Here is an 18100-nt window from a genome sequence, read left to right on the forward strand (position 1 = left end):
ATTTCTTTTAAAGAATGGAAAGAACGAGCAAGTATTCCATGTTGCGGAAAGAGTTGAGCATGATGTATTACGAGTACGGAAAGTGCAGCCTACTCAAAAGGGTCTGGTCCAGGTATCACCAGTGCTCCTACTCGCAAAGGTCCCGTGAGTTGCCAGAATCCAAACAGTCCATGGCTCTTGCCGACATTCTTGTATGTTAATGTTGCCCTGGTCCGTGGTCGCGGCAGGCCTTCCGGGCTTCGTTGCTGGACTTTGACTCGACGCAGATGTGCTCAGTGTTGATGCACTCCTCCTGCACAAGGTCAGCTTCACAGCTTACAATGGCGTCAACGTCACCCCCGGAAATCACATCTCGTACCTGTACCACAACCGCGCCTGTTTCAACCCGCTGCACCTCGTGGAGGAGACTGCACAGCAGAATAATGCGCGCAAGGGATGCACCGGCCCTCTCTTCTGCCCAGATCATGGACACCTGATCTGGAACCCCTGCGAGCTCAACAACCACCACTCAGCTTGCATTGCGCCGAGACGTGTAGGCGTATTTTGTTACCTCTCGACCCTCGACCAACCTGTCTAGCAGAGCTCTTCAGTTTCCCGTCGACCTTCAAACCAGAGCCAGTCTAGCCGCCAGCAATCGGGCTCCCTCCCTCCTATGAGGGTAGACAGCCAGCGAGGTTCTTCGGCCGAAGACTTGTCGGTATATCCGTTGACCAGGCGCTTCCATGTCATGAGGGTGGTGTCTTTGTCCAGGGCCTTGAGCTCGGCGAGTATTGTTGATGGCGGTGGTGAGTGCTGGGCTGGGGGGTTGCTCAGGGGCTGAATCAACACCGAAGAACTCTGTCATATTTCGCTGTCGTTCTCTGTCGGATTCGTCGCGCGCGGTGTTCTGACGTTTGGTGGGCATCTTGAAAGCTGTGGAGTTGAGAGAACCGACTTGTTGTTTGTCGCGATATGTCGTATTTTGATGTGATGCGCTCCTGCTCTGCTCATCGAGTGTCCTTAGACTTTTAAGCAGGTCGTCAACCTGTTCATCTCCAGTTGTCAATTCCACAGTCATCTGGAGCACCTGAGCTTCCGGGAGATCCTCGAACTCACTGGCGAGCCCCCCGGCGTATGCCTTTGGAAGCCTCACTTGGACAGGCTGCTCCGATGCCTCTACGACGAGGTCGCGCTCCTAGTCAATGGTCCCATCGGCTTCAAGCTGAACCAGAGGTCAGCTAATAACATTAGCGCCACCCCTCTCACGCTTGTTGGAGCTTGGCACGATGCGGGCCTACGTCCACCATTTCGGCAGGATACTCACCACAATCTACAACATGCACCGGATGTTGCTCTCCTGCCGACAACGATAATCACCTGCCGTTTACGCTGCACAAGGACCAGCACTGCACCATCGAAAACCTCTTTGCCATCTCGGACGAGTCTACCTCCTAGACAGGACCAGGGCAACATTAACATATAAGAATGTCAGCAGGAGAGTCGGTTCTCTCAGTTCCACATCACCACAGCTTTCAAGATGCCCACCAAACAAAGACATCGCCCTCATAACGTGGAAGCGCCTGGTCGACGGATATACCGACAAGTCTGGGTAGACAATGGTTGCCTCGAATGCACGAAAGCGCCGAACCGAAAAGTGAGTTTCCCCCCAGCGCAACTGAGCAGCACCACTAACTGAACAGAGCAATGGGTACCGTTAAGCTCATATCTCTCTGCAAAGATCGAATGAGTACAGCATTCGTAGATATGAGAGGATTGAAAAAATTGCAAATAGATTCAAGACATAAAAATAAATAGTCTTAACAGCATAAACTGTCCTATCAATTCGTTTTATGTTGTTCCTACGACTACGTAATGTCTTTTTATGCCCCGAGTTCATGTAAGTCATCCTTGTCTCGTTTTAGCTCCCGGATGATGTGCATATCTAGGCTAACCAGGGTCCCTGTTGTGGATCTGCTCTAGAGGTAGGAAAGATTCCGCTCTGACACCAGACATCAATTTTCAAATAGGGCACCTACTGGGTAGCAGAAAAGTTGACCTCCCAAGTCTTAGGTTATAAAAATAAACAGCCTAAAGAGTATAGCCTAAGTGACATAAGCTGATCTACTAATTTCGTCTCTTATGCTTCGAGCGGCCAATTTTTCTGATACCCTGAGGGGCACTCAAGAATACATAAACGACGTTCCTTTAATAATCGACAACAGTCCGAGTCCCTAGTTATACATCACCCCATGTATTACTGACCTGAGTACAGAGTACAGAAAAAATACACAAAAAAACATTCCGTACTCCTACTTGATCTTTGATCTCCAACTTCCCTTGCCTCCCATAGTCGTCTTCTTGTTCTTCTCAGGCACCGTGTATCCCCTGTCCCTCTCCAACCGATGTCTTTCCCAAAAATCACTCATCTCTTCCCTAAGCATGCCTTTCTTGCCTCTCAAATCCCTCTCTTCTCTTTGTCGCTCGTCCCGTTGAGGAACCATACCTGCTACACCTGAAACAACAGGCTTGCACAGCGTCCTCCAGAACCACGACATGGCGATGCGATATAGGTGAGTGAGCCATTTGGCAAAGAGTCTAGCCCTTGTGCTCCAGGCCGCCACAAGAGAGAAGATGACAAGAGCAAGACTGGACGGAAGAGAGATCGCGCCAATGGTCTTGAGGCTGAGGTTGTTCTCACCACCCCATTCATGCGTGTTCATACCGAATAGACCAGTGAAAAATGTCAATGGTAGGAAGATGACTGTAAATGTGGTAAAGATCATGACACTTCGACTCTGTGCACTGGCAAGGTCGGCGTGAAGTCTACTCAGCCGCACCTCATCAACCTGAGCTTGCCTTTGAACCATCTGAAGCAGCTTGTCATAGTCATCTCTTGTATTCCTCACCCTCTCAATCATCTCTTGACCCTGGTGGGCATACTCGGAAAGTTTTTTGAGGGCTTCACTCAGAAATATTCTTCCATTTGCTGTTCGTTCACGAAGTTCTGGTCGAGCATAGGTAGAAAGCATGGAGCTGACGACCTTGGACTGTCGTTCGAAAAGATGTACGAGAATCAAAAGCTCATCCTCGATATCCCGAAGTTCCAGTAGTGCGGATGTATTATCGCGGTTGTCCTCTTCTGATCGACGACCTTCAGCTTTGTGTCGTGCTCTGATGGATCGAGCTTTGTTCTCAACTGGTTCGTATGCTGACGCTTTATCGCGAAATCCCTCTGCACGAAAGGATTTGAGCGAGAATGTGAGTTTTTCGGTCTACTTGGTTATTACTAGTCGTGTAATGAAGTGAGCTACTTACGAGAACACTGATGGCTTCTTCAAAGATTCGAAACACTTCGAGATCAGGATGCGATGCTCGATCGAGGAGCACAGTTACTGCGTGAAGTACAGCCAGCGCTGCTAGATCCAAAGCGTTTTCGCACTGGCGGGTAAGATCGACGTTGACTTCGTTAAATATACTGTCGCGAAGGTCTGCTTGTTGATACAGAGGCCCTTCAATAGCATCGCCCTCGCGCTTGGGGAAGAAGGACAGCAATGTGTCTGCTGGGTTAGTCTAGGCCCATAGCAGAGAGGGTGTACTTACGAGAATCAATGACCCACAACCACAGCTGATCTACCATGAGGACGTTGCCATTGAGTATGGATTCCTCTGGAATGTCCTCATTGTCTCCATCTTGACTGCTTGTCTTGGATCTCCGACTTCCACTGCCACTACTGCCATCGCTGCTATTCGACATTTGTCCATGAAATCCGGGACCCAGCCCAGGAGCAAAGCTTCGTTCCTTAGTTAGCTTGTACAGCATCTGATCATCATCTCGTGATCTTGTATCTCGTAGAGAAGGGTATCCGTATTGATCCAGCGTTCTTCGGCAATTGAGAGGCGGATCATGGCCCAGATACTCCCAAATAACCTGTGCTTCAAGAGAATCGGATTTAGCAACAGATTCAGGCACAGGCCGGGCTCGTCCATGGTTCAAACGCTGAAGAATCAGTTCACGTCTGCGAATGAGTCGTTTGTAAGAGTCGAAGTGAAGGTATGGTAGGAATAGACACGTATAGATCCCGCCATCAGTCCTGGACATTGAAGACTGTTTAGAAGATCGACCTCGAGGAGACACTACACGGTTAGAATCTAAATCTGCAAGTAATAAGAGGACATACTGTGTCGAGGAGCTGAGAAGTAGCATCCTGGCTTAGCAAAGTATGCATAATGCTGCGAGTGTCGTCCACGAGAATGTCTCGTTGCCCAAAAGTCATTGTTGAACAGAGGGGCATAGTTGCGACGATCCGATATTTGCAGCGTCTCGAATATTTTCTGCTCAAGTCAGTAAAGCACCTCACCAAACGATAGTACTTACCGTCACCCAACTTGGATTGTTATACGGTAAATGTACCCATATGAACTTTCTAGCTTCTACCTGAGGTTTCGAAAACGCAACAGGCACTTCATCGACAATAACAGTCTCGCTCGTCCTTTTGTCTCCATCTTCAACGACCTTTCGGATCGCAACTATAGCCTCTGGTAGTTTGGGAGATGCGTCAATGTCGTCCTCGTCGCTGAAACCCTCAATGGTGCTTCGGCTGCGTTGCGAAAAAGGAGGGAAATCTCGATATTCGTATTGAGAAGCCTGTGTGCCCAGACTGGTAGATCTGCTAAGCGTTCGGCCCATTCGACCACTGGGAGGCGGTGACAGACGATCCACGGCAAGGTCTTGATCAAAGTTGGCGCGTATAAGAGGCGATGGCCGTTGCATTGGCGTTGAGTAGTGTGTTGGTGGTGATATTGCTACTGGCGACAGTGGTGTAATGGGAGACCTGGAGATCACCTGAGGTGCTGATTCCGATCTTGTATTTTTGGCGTCAAGGGGTCGGATAATAGGCGAAGAAGGAGGCGATGCATGAAACGATCCATTCTGTGAGATGCCCAAAGCATTGTTCGCTCCATCCATGTCTCCCCTTTGTGTTGGCAACCTGGCTGTTTTCCCTCTTTCTCTCAAGAATCGTCCTTCATCAACCGTCTCAACTTCGTTCAGTCTGTCAGCTAAGCATTCCTGAGGCCCTTTTCTGAGAAACTCCCGCAGAGGCAACCTTGTAGACCAAGCTCTAATAGTCGCCGAGTCTAGTGGTCCTGGAGAATCCTCGAAGAACCCATGGATCTCGACGTTAACCTTTTGTTCGAGATCCAAAGTCCAATTTCTATCCTCACAGGAGTACTCGTCTGCTCTGTCGATGAGTGAAGATAACTGCTTCATAAACAATCGCATGGTGTGAACATTGGACCTCCCAAATGAAGCTATATTTGCATGGTCGCTTTGCAGTGGAAGAATCGTCTCCTGTCGCATACCGAGGATGGCCGATTTTATCGACGTCAGTGGTGCAGTAAAGTAGACATCTCCAGTAGACCCTGAAAGGCGAGAGTCGATAGTTTCGTACAAGGTCCATATACGGAAATCGTGTGCTATAGACTTAAAGTCGTCATCCAGTTGGAGAAGAAGAGGATTTCCTACGCGCAGATCGTCGGTGATGGAACATGGCAAAGGGGCTGAAAGTTGAAGTAGACTCTGGATTCCGGTTGCTAAATTCGGCATGGCAAGGTAACTTGATCCTTGGTGAGGGGTGCCTGAGTTGTTAGTATGGAGGGAGTACAGTTTCAAGGGGACAACGTACCAAAAAAGGCAATACCGTAGCATTGTCTGTAGATGTCCTCATATCGAGCATCACGACTTGCCTTTGTTAGAACCATTTTGGCAATGATTCCACCAATACTGTGTCCCACAAACACAATCGGTCTGGCCTGTTTCTCTCGCTTCCTCAACTCTTCTAGCTCTTCCAGAAGCGCATCTACCAAGGTACTCAGTCTCATACCCTCTGTCGTCGATGGATGCTCATAGAGGAGAATCCGTGCTCGATCAGCTTCACGTCGAATGCCTTGTCGGACCCATGAAGGTGCAGGTCGATCTGGATCTGGCGCTGTTTGACCTTCGGCATCTCGCATAGACAGCGCACCAAAGAAACGGCCCATCCGGCCATCGCGACTCCATGTTCGGAGAGGGTTTGCTCCAGGACATGGAACGGTCACGATGTCGACAGTTGTTTGATCATGTGTAAGTTCACCCTCTGGGTCAATAGTGAAGCTTCCTTTGTTGGACGGCTCTTCCGCTGTTTCGTCCTCGGAAGGTGTTTCATTAATAATATTCTCCTTCTCCTCGACTTCATTCTTCTTGATAGTGTAATCGTTTAGCGGCGGTAGCTGACCTGGCGGACTTCCTGCTGGGTTGACGTTGATGGAATCATGGTCGTTGCTAAGTTCTGGCCCGGGTGAGTCGAGGCCTCCTGCCGCAGCCATTTCCGCTTCAGTGTAAGACGCCCTATAATTTTCCCGACGTCTTTGCCTGGACAAAACTGGACGAGAGGCTTGAGACATGAGGACACAAGTTATCGGGGATTATTTTTTATCTACATCAGATGCTATTTGTTCTGTTTTGCAGTAGTTGAGTTCATATAATGGTCCATTAATCCAAAGAGTCACACTCTGTCCATAGCCTCACGAGCACCCGTGTCTGCCTTGGATCAGCGTTTACTCGTGACGAAAGCCCCATATTTGAAAATAGTAGCATTTCCCGATTCCCATATCTATTGCTGATGTACTAAAATTGTCGCTGTAGGCTGACTATGTTGCTCTCTAACCGTGGGGTAGCAACTGAGACAAGGCTCATCAGATGACTGTGCCACATGAACAATCCCGATGACTGATATTGCACCCAACCTCTAAAATCCTACGTATTCCCCTGCCAAGCGATCCCGAAATGCCATGGAAGAAATCATTTCCGAGTATGGCTGTAAATGCGCTAAACGATCAAAACTCCAATTGATACCAAGCAAATATGTGTCTATGCCTCGCCCGCCGTCTCCGGGGCGCCGTCAATTACTGCAGCGCAAAATCACAAATAGTAGTGCAGTGCACCACAGAATCCAGGTAAAGTCGATTCGCGACCCTGCATGCGTGTCCAGGTCGAATAACAAACATGCCGTTGGGTCCCAAGTTGAAGTTTTGTTCGCCCATGGTGACACACACCTTGCCTGCTGCGACAGAGCAAGTTCGCACTTTGTCGTCTTCAACGTTCCAATGACTCGACGTGCCAGGCTTGAGAACGATGACGTTGAAACTGATATCCTCGGAAATGGTAACAGGTTGACCGCTAGTGAGGTATGAATTGGAAAAGGCAATATCTAGACGTGTCAGTATGTAGGCGAATGGGTAGCAGAAACGTTGACCTCCTAAGTCTTGGGCCAAGGGCCTGGTCTAAGCAGTATAAGATGGCATACAATTTGCGTCTCTTATGCTTCTAGCGGCTAATTTAGGGTAGACTGATGAGGAGTGTGAACTTACTGTCTGAGGAAGAATCCTTCATTCTGCCTGGGGCAATCTCCCAGTCTTCCATCTCAAGTTCCGTCTCGCCCATTGGGTTTGGTCTGCCGAGGACTTCTCCTGTTGCTTCCACAGGGGTGTGCGCAGACTGACTCCTCTTGGGTCGTTTCGCCTCATTGATAGTCTCTGTCACGGTCCCAACGGTCGGTCCCTCAAACTCGTCCTCGTCAACATCCATTGAGATGGTGACATCTTCTGAAGAAAATGATCTTGCCGAACCGCCAGATGTTGTTCTCTGCTGTCGAGCCTGAGGGTAAGGACACCAAGCGCATGAGCTGGCACGTCGCTGTAGAATACACCAATATCGACATCCAACACAAGTGTCCAGAGAAGAGAATGCCTGTTTTGCTGATGTGGGCATTCCAGTCGGGAGGGCGATACAAGGTGTTGATAGTCTGGCAGTTGGCCGACATGCGTTGGCCGTACACTGCTCGGTGCCAGTCACTGCCCTTCCGGTGAGGTAAGCCAACGCGCAAGCATAATGGTTCACATCCAAAGTCTTTCCTCCGTGGCCCTGTTTCCAGCTTTCGGTAAGATCCCGCATTCGAGGCAACGATAGCATGAAATCGATGTCCTCTCGATGATGTTCTGGTTGGTTTGTACTGAGGTACCTGTGGAGGAAGGACTTGACATCAGATCCCGATGTGTTTGAGCGGACAAGGGGAGCAGGGGGAAGAACTGGAGTTTCTTGCCAACGAATTGGCTTGCTTGATTGTTCGGGGGGAGAAACTCGATTCTTCGGCGGTGCATTTACTGGCAATCCTGGATTGACTGGTGGCGGTGCACCAGGAGGCAGAGGGTTACGAGAAACAACGATGCCAGGCGTGCCTCCAGGGCCGCCATTCTTCGCATAGTTGCCGACCTTTGACAACGTGCCGTCTCCGTTGTCGTTGAATGTAGTCGAATTATGGCTGGCACTGAAATGACCACCAAGACCATTCAGTCCTTTGAACAAACGACGACAGTCTCGCACGGGACAGATATACTGAAGTTGGGGATCATGGTGCAATTTGTATTTTGGCGGAATGACTGCACCACGACCAGAGATGGGTCCCTCATCAGGGTCTGCGGCATGTTAGAAGGCACTTATAATAGGGGCATGGTGTAAGTACGTACGATGATATGTGGTGTACAGACGATTACCCTCAGCAATAGTGATTGCAACAGTCGTATCGCCAATAACTGGCAGGTGTTGCGCCTGTGTCGACGTTGCTTGCACTGGCGTTGGTACAGGCGTTGGTACTGATTTTTTGCCAACGTATTTTTTGAGTAATTCACCTGGAGTTGCGATATGTGTTGCTTGAGGAATTGCATTTGTCTTGATTGTCGACATATTGTTGCCCAATTCAGACATTTGTCGTGCCACTTCTTCTTCCGTAAATCGAAGTGCATCCCGACGAAGTGCATCCTGACGAGCCTGTGCGACATCAACATCACTGTTTTGCCTTTTCGCAGCCGGGACAGCTATGCCTGACGCTGGTGAGTCCCTCTTTCGATGAGGCTGGGGCGGTTTCCCAGAAGGATTTTTGTAGCTAGAATATTCTGTAGGAATTATCATTCCAGGAACTCTAGATGTATCTGGGATGTAAAGCTGTGATTGTGCTGGGTAACGTTAGACGCATATACGTGACCTGCACGCTCAACTCACGTTGTTTCTTCTTCTCCCATTCAGACTGAGCGGCCTTAATCTTTGGATTACTAGCCAACATTGAAGAGAGCCCAGCTGCCGGAGTCTTCAGAGCCCCATCATTCTGGATGTCGCTGACAACACGTGCAGGCTCTGGATCGGATTCTTTGGGATTATTGTCAGTCCCCCATCTTGGATTAATTTGTTCAAGACGCTTGGGTTTTTTAATCTCTTCGGGACTGAATATGGCGACTCCGAATGAGTCAAGCATTATGGATCGTTAGTAGTGACGATGAGTATAAAGAAGCACAACCCAGTTGTTACTACCATCCACATGCGAAGTTAGTCCGATTTAAGAACAGATTAAGCGGTAGAAACACAAGAAAGTGAAAAATAACAAAGCGTTTGTTAGAATTCTAGAGGCCTTGTTCATGTGGTTGAAGTGAAGGTGAAGGTGAATTGATTGCTTAAACACGCGACGCGAATGAGGTTGTAGCGCGTGGCTGCACCTAAAGCTTTAGGCTACTGAGTTAGGGGCAGAGCAACACGCTGTAAATGCAAGGTACGAAATGCCTGCAAAACCACCACTCTCTAAGAACTCCAGCTCTTTACATTCCAACCATATTCGATTATACCACATTTCAAAAACGTTTCATGCACAGCAAGTCTTATTTAAACATCCAACAGCCTGCCTTTGTTAAACCGTTACAGTCAACGTCTAGTTCATAATGTACAATTGCTACACAAATCCTACATGCTTGTCCTTTACTTTGCTACCCAGCTTATTTCTTTCACCAACCTATTTCTTCTTGCCAGCCTTCTTAGCAGCCTTCTTGGCCTGCTTCTTGCTAATCATCTTGACAGCCTTGATCTCACCACCACTCTCAGCCCTCTTCTGCTCAGCCTTCCTTTGACCCTCCAACTCCCTCTCACGCCTCCATCGTCGATGTCTGAACCATTGCTTTCGTGTCCTGAATCGCTTCGTCTTTAGACCAGTCGTCCTCGCCAGCTTTCCGATCGCCCAGTTGTCCTCGCGGTAACTGTAATCCTTGCGCAGCTTGAGTAATCTGTCGGGCTCACCGGCCTCGATACGGGTGACCTGGAAGGGAATTCCTGAAGGCGAGATCTCAGGTTTGGCGGCGGCTTCTTTGATGGGGAAAACGGTCATTCCGAGCTTTCGCTTGCGCTCGGCGTGCTGGGGATATGGCAGGGTGTCGTTCTTGTCGAACACAACGCCGATGTACTTGCGGTCGGGGTGTCGTGCGGGATCGCGGTAATACTTGACGTAGCCGGTAGCCATTGAGTGAATTGTGTGATCTCGGCCCATGATGCAGTTCTCGCCAGGCCACCAAAGTGTACCTCGCTGCTTGTACAGGATGTTGCCAGGAATGACGAATTGATCTATACCCCGTCAGTTCCAATCCCATCACCCACTACCCAAACAGCCAAAACATACCTCCTGTTCGCTTGGCACCCAACTTCTTGGGAATACCCCTCTTGGGCTTTTTCTTGTATGCTCCCTGTGACTTGACCGAGGCAAATCTTTGACCTTGGACGAGGGAATTGGCCAATTGCACACCCAGGGGAGCAACGGGGGTAAAGGCCGGCCGGGCGAGGCCAGCCACAGCAGCCAATATCGGCCGCTGTATCGTGAGGAACCTCATGACTAGCGATATGGTAGATATGGGCTGAGGTTAGCTGAGCTGCAATGTAGCAATGCCTGTCCCGCGAGCAATTCTGGACATGGAGTTTTTGCGCTTAGTCATCGATCTTATCGATAAGAATCCATCGATGTGGCCAGCATCGCATAATAACTGACGACTTGAGCTTCAACATTTACAGATCGGGTGCTATCGATTCGTTTCAACTCTATAAAATGCGCTATATCATCGCCTTTCTTTCTCTCCTGACTCTGGTCAATGGCCAGTTTGGGGGCTTTTTCGACCAGATGTTCAATCAGCAAGGCGGCCACGAGCGTCACCAAGCTCAATCACAGAACAACCCTAGTGATGCGAACCACTACAAGCAGAATTACGAGAACTGTATGTTTGTCCTTACTCGGTTGATTTCACTACTAACCTTATTAGCTGTTTGCGATAAATACCTCTGCCCTGACACCCTCGCTTGCGTTCACTTCCCACACCACTGTCCCTGCGCCTGGGACGCCCAACAAGAAAAGGTCGAGCTTGCTGAAGGTCAACGTATCTGCGTATCCCGTGGTGGATTCCGTCCTGGTGAAACGGCGCGAAAGATTGAACTGGCACGAAAAGGCCTACTGTGAGGTACAAAGACATTGACTTCAAGGACACCGGCAGGCGATCATGGTCCGACATTATAAAAATTCTAGGAAATACAATGCTTATCTACCGTGAATGCAAAACAAACCGATTCCATAATGTGCCCTTCTGTCTCTGTCTCCGACTCTCAATCAGAAACCTCAAAGCGAGCGAGTAATCAGATATCTGTGCACCTCTCAACCTCTGCCAACGCCGCCCGGTAATGATGTCCTCAAAACTCCAGCCTAATGCCTTCCTAGTAGCCAGTTCACAGTCCTTGCCATGTTTCTTGTGTCTCAATATCCTTCTACGAAGAGCCGTTGGGTACTTGCGGTACCTTTGGCATGGGCGGCACACTTTCGTCTTCGTCCTCGTCTTCGGGGAGGTCGTCGGGGTGGCCCAGAAGCTGGGCCACATTCTTCATTTCGTAGTGCCTCTTGCGGAGCTGCTCAAACTTTCGGTGCTTTTCACGCTCCTCGGGAGACATGCCCGCCAAGTCTTCCTCGGCATCGTGGCCGATGCTGCTCTCGTCGTCGACGTGGACGCTCTTTTCGCTGCGGGGTGACGGCGCGCCCGCTTCCGGGATCTCCTCTTCCGGTTCGCCCAGCGAAAGGCCCGGAATGTCATCTTCACGCCTTGGACGTGAATCCTTAAGGCGAGCACCAGCGTCCGCCAGAGGATCCTCGTCGTCCGATGGGTCTTCGGCCGGGTCGTAGTGTTTGGCATAGGGAGTCTTTGGTTCTGTGATCTTCATAGTAGAGGAGCGCTCTTGCTCGGTGAGATATAGATTAGCCTCGTCCCACTTGAGGCGTTGAGACTGTTCGAGGCCGTCAGAGGAGCTGTTGACACCAGATTGCCTTCGGGATCCTGTAGGGCGAGCGCCAGAGGATGAACGTCGGTGACCCGCGTTGATGTGCGTGTTGGCAATAGTGAGCTCCTTTTCGCTGGCTGCCTGTTCTTGCTCTGGCGAGGCAGGGGGAGATTTCCTGTACGAGTTCTTGAGGATGCCTAGGTTTTGTTAGATGCGGGATCCTGCAGAAGCTGGAGTCAAGTGTTTAAACATACCTCGAGGTCGCTGAGGAGGGTTAGTTGGAGGCGAGTGCGCCGGGGGAGATTCAACAGCGGAAGCCATTTTGGTTTGGTATGTTAAGACAGAGCTTGAGTTGAAAGGGTTTAACGGCAAGTCAGAGCTCAAGCTCAAAGGTATCGGTCGTGCGTTGAATAAGCAGATGTTTTACTCTTGGAGTCGCGAGAGTGCTGTATTGTTTGCGCTTGTGATAAGAATCGAGATCAGATGGAAACTTGCAGAACCCTCGTGAGCAGATCATAAAGAGGCGGGGGGAGGGGCCTATAAGATCCAATGACGCAGTGGTCTGAGACCCCAGGATTTGGAGGGGTTGGGTACGTACCAGAAATTTGACCTGACTTTGGGTCGGTAGGTCAGGCTGGGCTGCGACGAGAAGGTTTTATCACTAAAAGAAGTACATAAACGTACAAATGGGAACCGTTGTATTCTACCTAGCCTTTTTGGTAAATATAGCGGTAGCACTAAAGGCATGTGAGATCGGGCGAAAGCATAGTCATCATCCCATCCAACCTCAATTTGCTGGATGGCCTCAACCTACGTCATTCTCGATGGCAAGGTCACACAGATCACCAAAGTAAAAGTCACTGGAGCCAGCAATTTTTACTGCAGGACAACAGGACTGGGACTGCTACAATGCTACCAACCTAACGTGCTCATGCTCTTCAAGTACAAGATAAGAGAAATGGCCTGTCTAGAACCTTTAAAAATATCACTCATCATGCCAACGTTACACCCTCATCACCAGACATATGCATCCAGCAAATCATCCAAACTCTCTTCCAGATGATGCAGATTCTAGACTGATCCAACCACGTTTTGCCAGTTTTCATCTCCTGTCCGCTATTCCCGATACAACTCCCTGGTCCATGCAGAAAACCCAAAGAACCAGTAATACACATCTTAGCAATCCTGGGAACAACACATCAAGTAATACTTCTTCATTAGGTCGCGATGTGTTGTCCATGATTGAATGACTCTTCCTATAGGGACATGTAGACTAGAGGCCGCTTATCTCTCCAAAGCATATAATATGTTTTGCATGCATATGCTAGATATGACTAGAGTCACCAATAACCCGGGTGTTGTACATTTCTCCGTCGGTGAAGTATTTGATCTCAAACATTGCTAGATTTTACAGCTGCAGGATATTTTTACAATATGACAACAAAAGAAATGATTGTAAGTGAGTCAGCAGATTACCGCAGACTTCGCTGACCATCCAGGACGATCTCTGGAAAGAGGGATCTTCAAATCTCAGCGACGAATACAAAAGACCGTGTCATGAATTTCAAGCAGGAACTTTTCAAAATTTTGAATGCGCAGCCGAGTGCAAGATAGTGTCGTTCAAGCGTGGTGATGAAGTGATTGCCAGGAAAACACCACCCGGGCACATACAGTCAGCTCCAGCTGATATTACTATTCTTGTACATGGTGGCAATACTGGTGGAAGGGCAAAAGCGTCATAGTTTGGGGACAACTTTCCAGTCTGATGTCCTTTGATTACCGCGATCTATGTAATCGCACCCAGCTCCGTCAGGTCGCGCGATTGACTACCTAGTTAGCAAGAGAAAAATACGCAACTTCTCATTAATACCAACAGAAACTCTGAGTTGGCATGCACAAGTCACCAGATGCATCACGATAATCGCAAAGTTTCGTCCAACTAAATATAAATCAATTCCTAATATTCTAACTAGATCTTTTAATATTCGCTATATGTAGCATGACACCTGCTTTGTGAGTATTCACTTACTAAACTTTTACTTGGACGACTTCTCTCCGCCGCTCTCCTCATCACGGCTGTCACCAGCCATGTTATAGTACTTTCCAAATATGCGCGTCTCCAAGTCGCTAACACCACCTGTTGACTTGCGGGCTTGACGGCGGAAGTAGATACGCTTGGCCCACTTCCAGGCTTCAATACCCATAAAGAACAAAACAGCCTCAACAAAGACAATACCCCATTCCCATGAGATGGGGGCATGCTTAAAGACTACGGTGTTGAGTCCAGGAATGTAGATAATGGGAAACATGGTAACGAAACCAGCAACAATAGCCCAGAAAAGGAAGGGGTTCCTCCAAACATCGTGCATCCACTGGGTGAAGTACTTCTTGCTCTTTGGTTGCATTCGGAAGAAGGATCGTCGCATATTGACCATCTCCCAAGCAAGGAACAGGGCGAACCATGTCAAGCAGGCAAAAGTAGTGGAACGAGCACGGAAAATAACCTTGCACTCTTCGCTGTAGGTACTGTTGCAATCGTTTCCAATGTCGGCGGCACCGTTGCCGAAACCGTAGAGGACAAGGACGAAAGAGCTGAGACAGAGAGCAGACATCCAAAGACCGTAGACAACCATGTCGATCATCAACTCGGGAGTAAAGACACCTTGTTTCAACTATTGCATGTTAGTAAGAAGTTTCAACAGAGCATGGCAACAATGTACGTACGTTTTGAGGAGGACGCTGCATGATGTCTGGTGCAGCAATCTCAAAGCCGAGACCCATATCAGGCATACCAGAGGTAATCATAATGATCCAGAGAATCTCAACGGGGGCCAAAGGGAACACAGACAGGTTGTTGCGGTCCTTGAAAGCAAGACCGATGAGGAGGGTACAGGCTTGGGCAATGTTCTCGGCCAAAACGTGGAGAATGAATTTTTGGATGTTGTCAAACATACGTCGACCTTCTTCAACAGCGTTAAGAATAGAGGCAAAGTTGTCGTCGGTTAGGACGATGTCTGAAGCTTCCTTGGCAACATCAGATCCGGCCTGGCCCATAGCAATGCCTACGTCTGAACGCTTCAGACTGGGCGAGTCGTTGACACCATCACCAGTCATGGCGACGAAAGCCTTACGACGGTGGAGCGCTTCAATCATACGGACCTTGGTCTGGGGGGCGCAACGAGCAACAACGAGAGGTAAGAGAGGGAGGGCATCAATCTCTTCATCGGATAACTTGTCAAACTCAGAAGCAGTCATAACCATGACCTTGGCGACATCCTTTGGGATCTCATTGATACGGCTTGGCAGAATACCGACTTCCAAAGCGATAGCGCGAGCAGTCTCGGGGTGATCACCAGTAAGCATATGAACGTTGACGCCGGCCTCATGGCACTTTTGAACCGAAGGAGCAGACTCAGGGCGGGGAGGGTCGTACAGGCCGATAAGCCCACGGAACACAAGGTCCTTCTCGAAGACTCCTCGGTCGAGTTCAGCTTCATTGTCCTCGACGTGAGGGATGTCGGTTCGGCTGGCAAGGGCAAGAACACGGAGGCCAAGACGAGCAAGAGATTCCATGTTTGCAATTACATCATCCTTGATAGCATCGGTAAGCTCGAGAATCTCATTGCCCGCAGCGTAGGTTGGGCAAGATGTCAAAACACGCTCGACGGCACCCTTTGTGAAAACCCATTGCTTCTGAGACTCGCTGTCCATAAAGATAACCGACATCTTCTTGACGTCTGAGTCAAAGGGAAACTCGGCGACTTCGTGCCAGCGAGGATTTTCGCCGCCAGACAGGCGCATGCGGTTCCAGTTGAAACGAGAAGCAAAAACCTGCATGGCGATCTCAGTGGGATCTCCACGAGCATGCCACTTACCCTCGATCTGGTGGACAGTAGCAAGGTTGGCAAGGGATGCAACGTTGAGGTATTCCATCAAGCCGGGGTCCTGGGAAGTCTGGGCAGAAGCGTCAATGGAGTTGCCCTCGGCTTTCTCGTCGCGGAAGTCGATGTTCTTGGGCTGATCCTCAGCAAGGCTGATTGTGCCAACAGTGGGGTTGAAAGGTTCGCTGGTCTGTCCGACAGAGTATGTGCCTCGGCCAGGAATCCAGGCCTTTTTGACAATCATGGTACCTTGAGTAAGGGTGCCAGTCTTGTCGGAGCAAATGTCTACAGGAATTAGCCATTGTTATTGGGGCAAGGGAAATAACTCACTAGTAACGGCACCAAGAGCTTCTAAACTCTTGAGGTTACGGACGATAACGTTTCGCTGAACCATTCGCTTGGTACCAGCTGCCATTGTGATGGTAAGGACAACAATCAGGGAGGCGGGGATCATAGAAAGACCAGTGGCCACAGCATAGATGATGACTTCCTTTTGAGACTTGAAGTCGTTGGCAGCCATGACGATAATGGCACAAACAATAGCAGTTCCTAGAAGGACGAGAGCAAGCTTGGAAAGCTTACGTTGCAGAGGAGTTCCGACATTGACACCAAGGAAGCGGCCGACGGCATCAGAACCGGTCAAAGTCCACGCCTCAATGTGACGACCGGCATTGACCTTGCCTTCGGCATTCTTCTTGGGCTGTCGGCGCTTAGAAGACTTGCCACGAAGGGCAACAGCAATCTGGCCAATTTCTGTATAGATACCGGTGGCGAAGACAATGCCGCGAGCTCGACCCTTTGTGACAGTGGAAGAGCTGTAGGCAACATTGAGGCGGTCACCGGGGCCAGTGTCGCTGTCAAAGACCTTGTTGATCTCCTTGCGGACAGGAAGGGACTCTCCGGTAAGCAGAGCTTCGTTTGTTTCGAAGTTGACGGCCTCAACAAGGCGGAGATCGGCAGGGATAGTGTCACCAGTCTTGAGCTCGACCATGTCACCAGGGACAATCTCGGCCGTGGGAATGGTCTGATTGTTACCGTTTCGAACAGCTGAAGCTGTTGGGGAGCTGAGAGAACGAAGCGAGTCCATAGTCTTGGCGGCCTGGAATTCCTGTAGGAAACCGACGACGATATTGAGAATAATAACAGCGGCAACGACACCACCCTCGATCCATGACTGGATGCCAAAAGAGGCAGCCATGGCGAGGATGAGGACCTATGGATCGACGAATGAGCGACTCTACCGTTTACTCCAAGGCTTCAGAGAGAAGCGGACGAGTTGTTTAACTTACTAGAGTGAGAGCATTGGCAATTTGACCGATGAAGATTTTGAGAGGTTGGACGCCCTCTTGCTCGCCGAATTCGTTGCGACCAGCAGTTTCGAGGCGGCCCTTGGCTTCTTGGTCTGTGAGACCATCTTCAAGGTTGGCGTTCAACTCCTTAGCAACCTGCTCATAGGTGAGAGCATGAGCAGGTGCTGACATGGGAGTGTTGGACTGACCCGAGACATGAGGCGTCTCTTCTGTAGGGTTCTGACTCATTTTGGCGAGAGTTCAGTGAGGTGAAGATGGAAGGAAAAGTCGGAGAGAGAGCGGGAGAGACAGATGGCTCTTATACTTGAGTTGTGACATTGTTTGGTCGACGGCCAGATAGTCGAGCTATACTTTGTAGGAGGAAGGCAGGCGGATCTTTGTTAGTTGTGGATGCGCCAAGAAATAACCATGACAAGGAGGTGTAACCCATGAGGAACCAACTTTTGAAGAAAACATTCTATTTGGACGATATTTTTTTTTATGTGGAGATGATGGCTACAATGAGGGAATGCCAAGACAATAAAGCCGGCATATAAGCTTAGTAGGTTTTGAGATGGGTGAAGCAGAAACAGAAAGTCAAGGAAGTTGATGTTTATTTGGTAGGCAATTGACACAATTATACTATATTTTTAGCAATCCAACTACCTAACCTCTTGGTGTTTTGTTTCAAACAGGCCCTTAGTATCTTACTTGAATCGTCAGAGATACTCTATCGCAGAGGTTATCAAACACTTTAATCGTTGGGGACCCTGCATCGGATCGAACTCTAG

At 49.3% G+C, this 18100-nt stretch overlaps 8 protein-coding genes across 8 annotated transcripts; 2 read left to right on the forward strand and 6 right to left on the reverse strand.

Moving 5' to 3' along the window:
* Nucleotides 1-14: 14 nt before the first annotated feature.
* Nucleotides 15-577, forward strand: FGSG_13494 (uncharacterized protein; the record flags this gene model as incomplete). The annotated part of the gene is made up of 2 exons (XM_011330513.1): nucleotides 15-144; nucleotides 267-577. 2 exons carry the CDS (start codon nucleotides 15-17, stop codon nucleotides 575-577), a joined length of 441 nt encoding a protein of 146 aa, XP_011328815.1.
* Nucleotides 578-604: 27 nt separating this feature from the next.
* Nucleotides 605-1286, reverse strand: FGSG_08990 (uncharacterized protein; the record flags this gene model as incomplete). Its single annotated transcript, XM_011330514.1, has 2 exons — nucleotides 605-1174; nucleotides 1278-1286. The coding sequence occupies 2 exons, from the start codon at nucleotides 1284-1286 to the stop codon at nucleotides 605-607; spliced, it is 579 nt and encodes a 192-aa protein (XP_011328816.1).
* A 1002-nt stretch (nucleotides 1287-2288) lies between these two features.
* On the reverse strand, nucleotides 2289-6420 carry FGSG_13493 (uncharacterized protein; the record flags this gene model as incomplete). Its single annotated transcript, XM_011330515.1, has 6 exons — nucleotides 2289-3251; nucleotides 3295-3536; nucleotides 3580-4134; nucleotides 4158-4311; nucleotides 4355-5616; nucleotides 5664-6420. The coding sequence occupies 6 exons, from the start codon at nucleotides 6418-6420 to the stop codon at nucleotides 2289-2291; spliced, it is 3933 nt and encodes a 1310-aa protein (XP_011328817.1).
* A 517-nt stretch (nucleotides 6421-6937) lies between these two features.
* FGSG_13492 (uncharacterized protein) lies at nucleotides 6938-9323 on the reverse strand (the record flags this gene model as incomplete). The annotated part of the gene is made up of 5 exons (XM_011330516.1): nucleotides 6938-6991; nucleotides 7072-7226; nucleotides 7387-8490; nucleotides 8542-9027; nucleotides 9074-9323. 5 exons carry the CDS (start codon nucleotides 9321-9323, stop codon nucleotides 6938-6940), a joined length of 2049 nt encoding a protein of 682 aa, XP_011328818.1.
* A 528-nt stretch (nucleotides 9324-9851) lies between these two features.
* On the reverse strand, nucleotides 9852-10734 carry FGSG_08988 (uncharacterized protein; the record flags this gene model as incomplete). The annotated part of the gene is made up of 2 exons (XM_011330517.1): nucleotides 10509-10734; nucleotides 9852-10453 (listed from the first exon to the last, which is right to left on the reverse strand). The coding sequence occupies exons 1-2, from the start codon at nucleotides 10714-10716 to the stop codon at nucleotides 9852-9854; spliced, it is 810 nt and encodes a 269-aa protein (XP_011328819.1). The 5' UTR covers nucleotides 10717-10734.
* Nucleotides 10735-10876: 142 nt separating this feature from the next.
* FGSG_08987 (uncharacterized protein) lies at nucleotides 10877-12268 on the forward strand. Its single transcript, XM_011330518.1, has 2 exons — nucleotides 10877-11094; nucleotides 11140-12268. The coding sequence occupies exons 1-2, from the start codon at nucleotides 10929-10931 to the stop codon at nucleotides 11331-11333; spliced, it is 360 nt and encodes a 119-aa protein (XP_011328820.1). The 5' UTR covers nucleotides 10877-10928; the 3' UTR covers nucleotides 11334-12268.
* On the reverse strand, nucleotides 11377-12614 carry FGSG_08986 (uncharacterized protein). The gene is made up of 2 exons (XM_011330519.1): nucleotides 12394-12614; nucleotides 11377-12336 (listed from the first exon to the last, which is right to left on the reverse strand). Exons 1-2 carry the CDS (start codon nucleotides 12458-12460, stop codon nucleotides 11636-11638), a joined length of 768 nt encoding a protein of 255 aa, XP_011328821.1. The 5' UTR covers nucleotides 12461-12614; the 3' UTR covers nucleotides 11377-11635.
* A 1561-nt stretch (nucleotides 12615-14175) lies between these two features.
* On the reverse strand, nucleotides 14176-17558 carry FGSG_08985 (calcium-transporting ATPase 3; the record flags this gene model as incomplete). Its single annotated transcript, XM_011330520.1, has 4 exons — nucleotides 14176-14811; nucleotides 14864-16305; nucleotides 16351-17233; nucleotides 17310-17558. 4 exons carry the CDS (start codon nucleotides 17556-17558, stop codon nucleotides 14176-14178), a joined length of 3210 nt encoding a protein of 1069 aa, XP_011328822.1.
* Nucleotides 17559-18100: the final 542 nt, after the last annotated feature.

This window comes from Fusarium graminearum, chromosome 4, assembly GCF_000240135.3.
Source record: "Fusarium graminearum PH-1 chromosome 4, whole genome shotgun sequence".
Classification (NCBI taxonomy): Eukaryota; Fungi; Ascomycota; class Sordariomycetes; order Hypocreales; family Nectriaceae; genus Fusarium; species Fusarium graminearum.

Excerpts from the sequence above, each read along its gene's own strand:
- FGSG_08987 (XM_011330518.1), top strand. The coding sequence starts at position 10,929 with ATGCGCTATATCATCGCCTTTCTTTCTCTCCTGACTCTGGTCAATGGC. Across the intron at positions 11,095-11,139 it reads CAAGCAGAATTACGAGAACT|CTGTTTGCGATAAATACCTC; the intron begins GTATGTTTGTCC and ends TAACCTTATTAG.
- FGSG_08986 (XM_011330519.1), bottom strand. The coding sequence starts at position 12,460 with ATGGCTTCCGCTGTTGAATCTCCCCCGGCGCACTCGCCTCCAACTAAC. Across the intron at positions 12,337-12,393 it reads CCCTCCTCAGCGACCTCGAG|GCATCCTCAAGAACTCGTAC; the intron begins GTATGTTTAAAC and ends AACAAAACCTAG.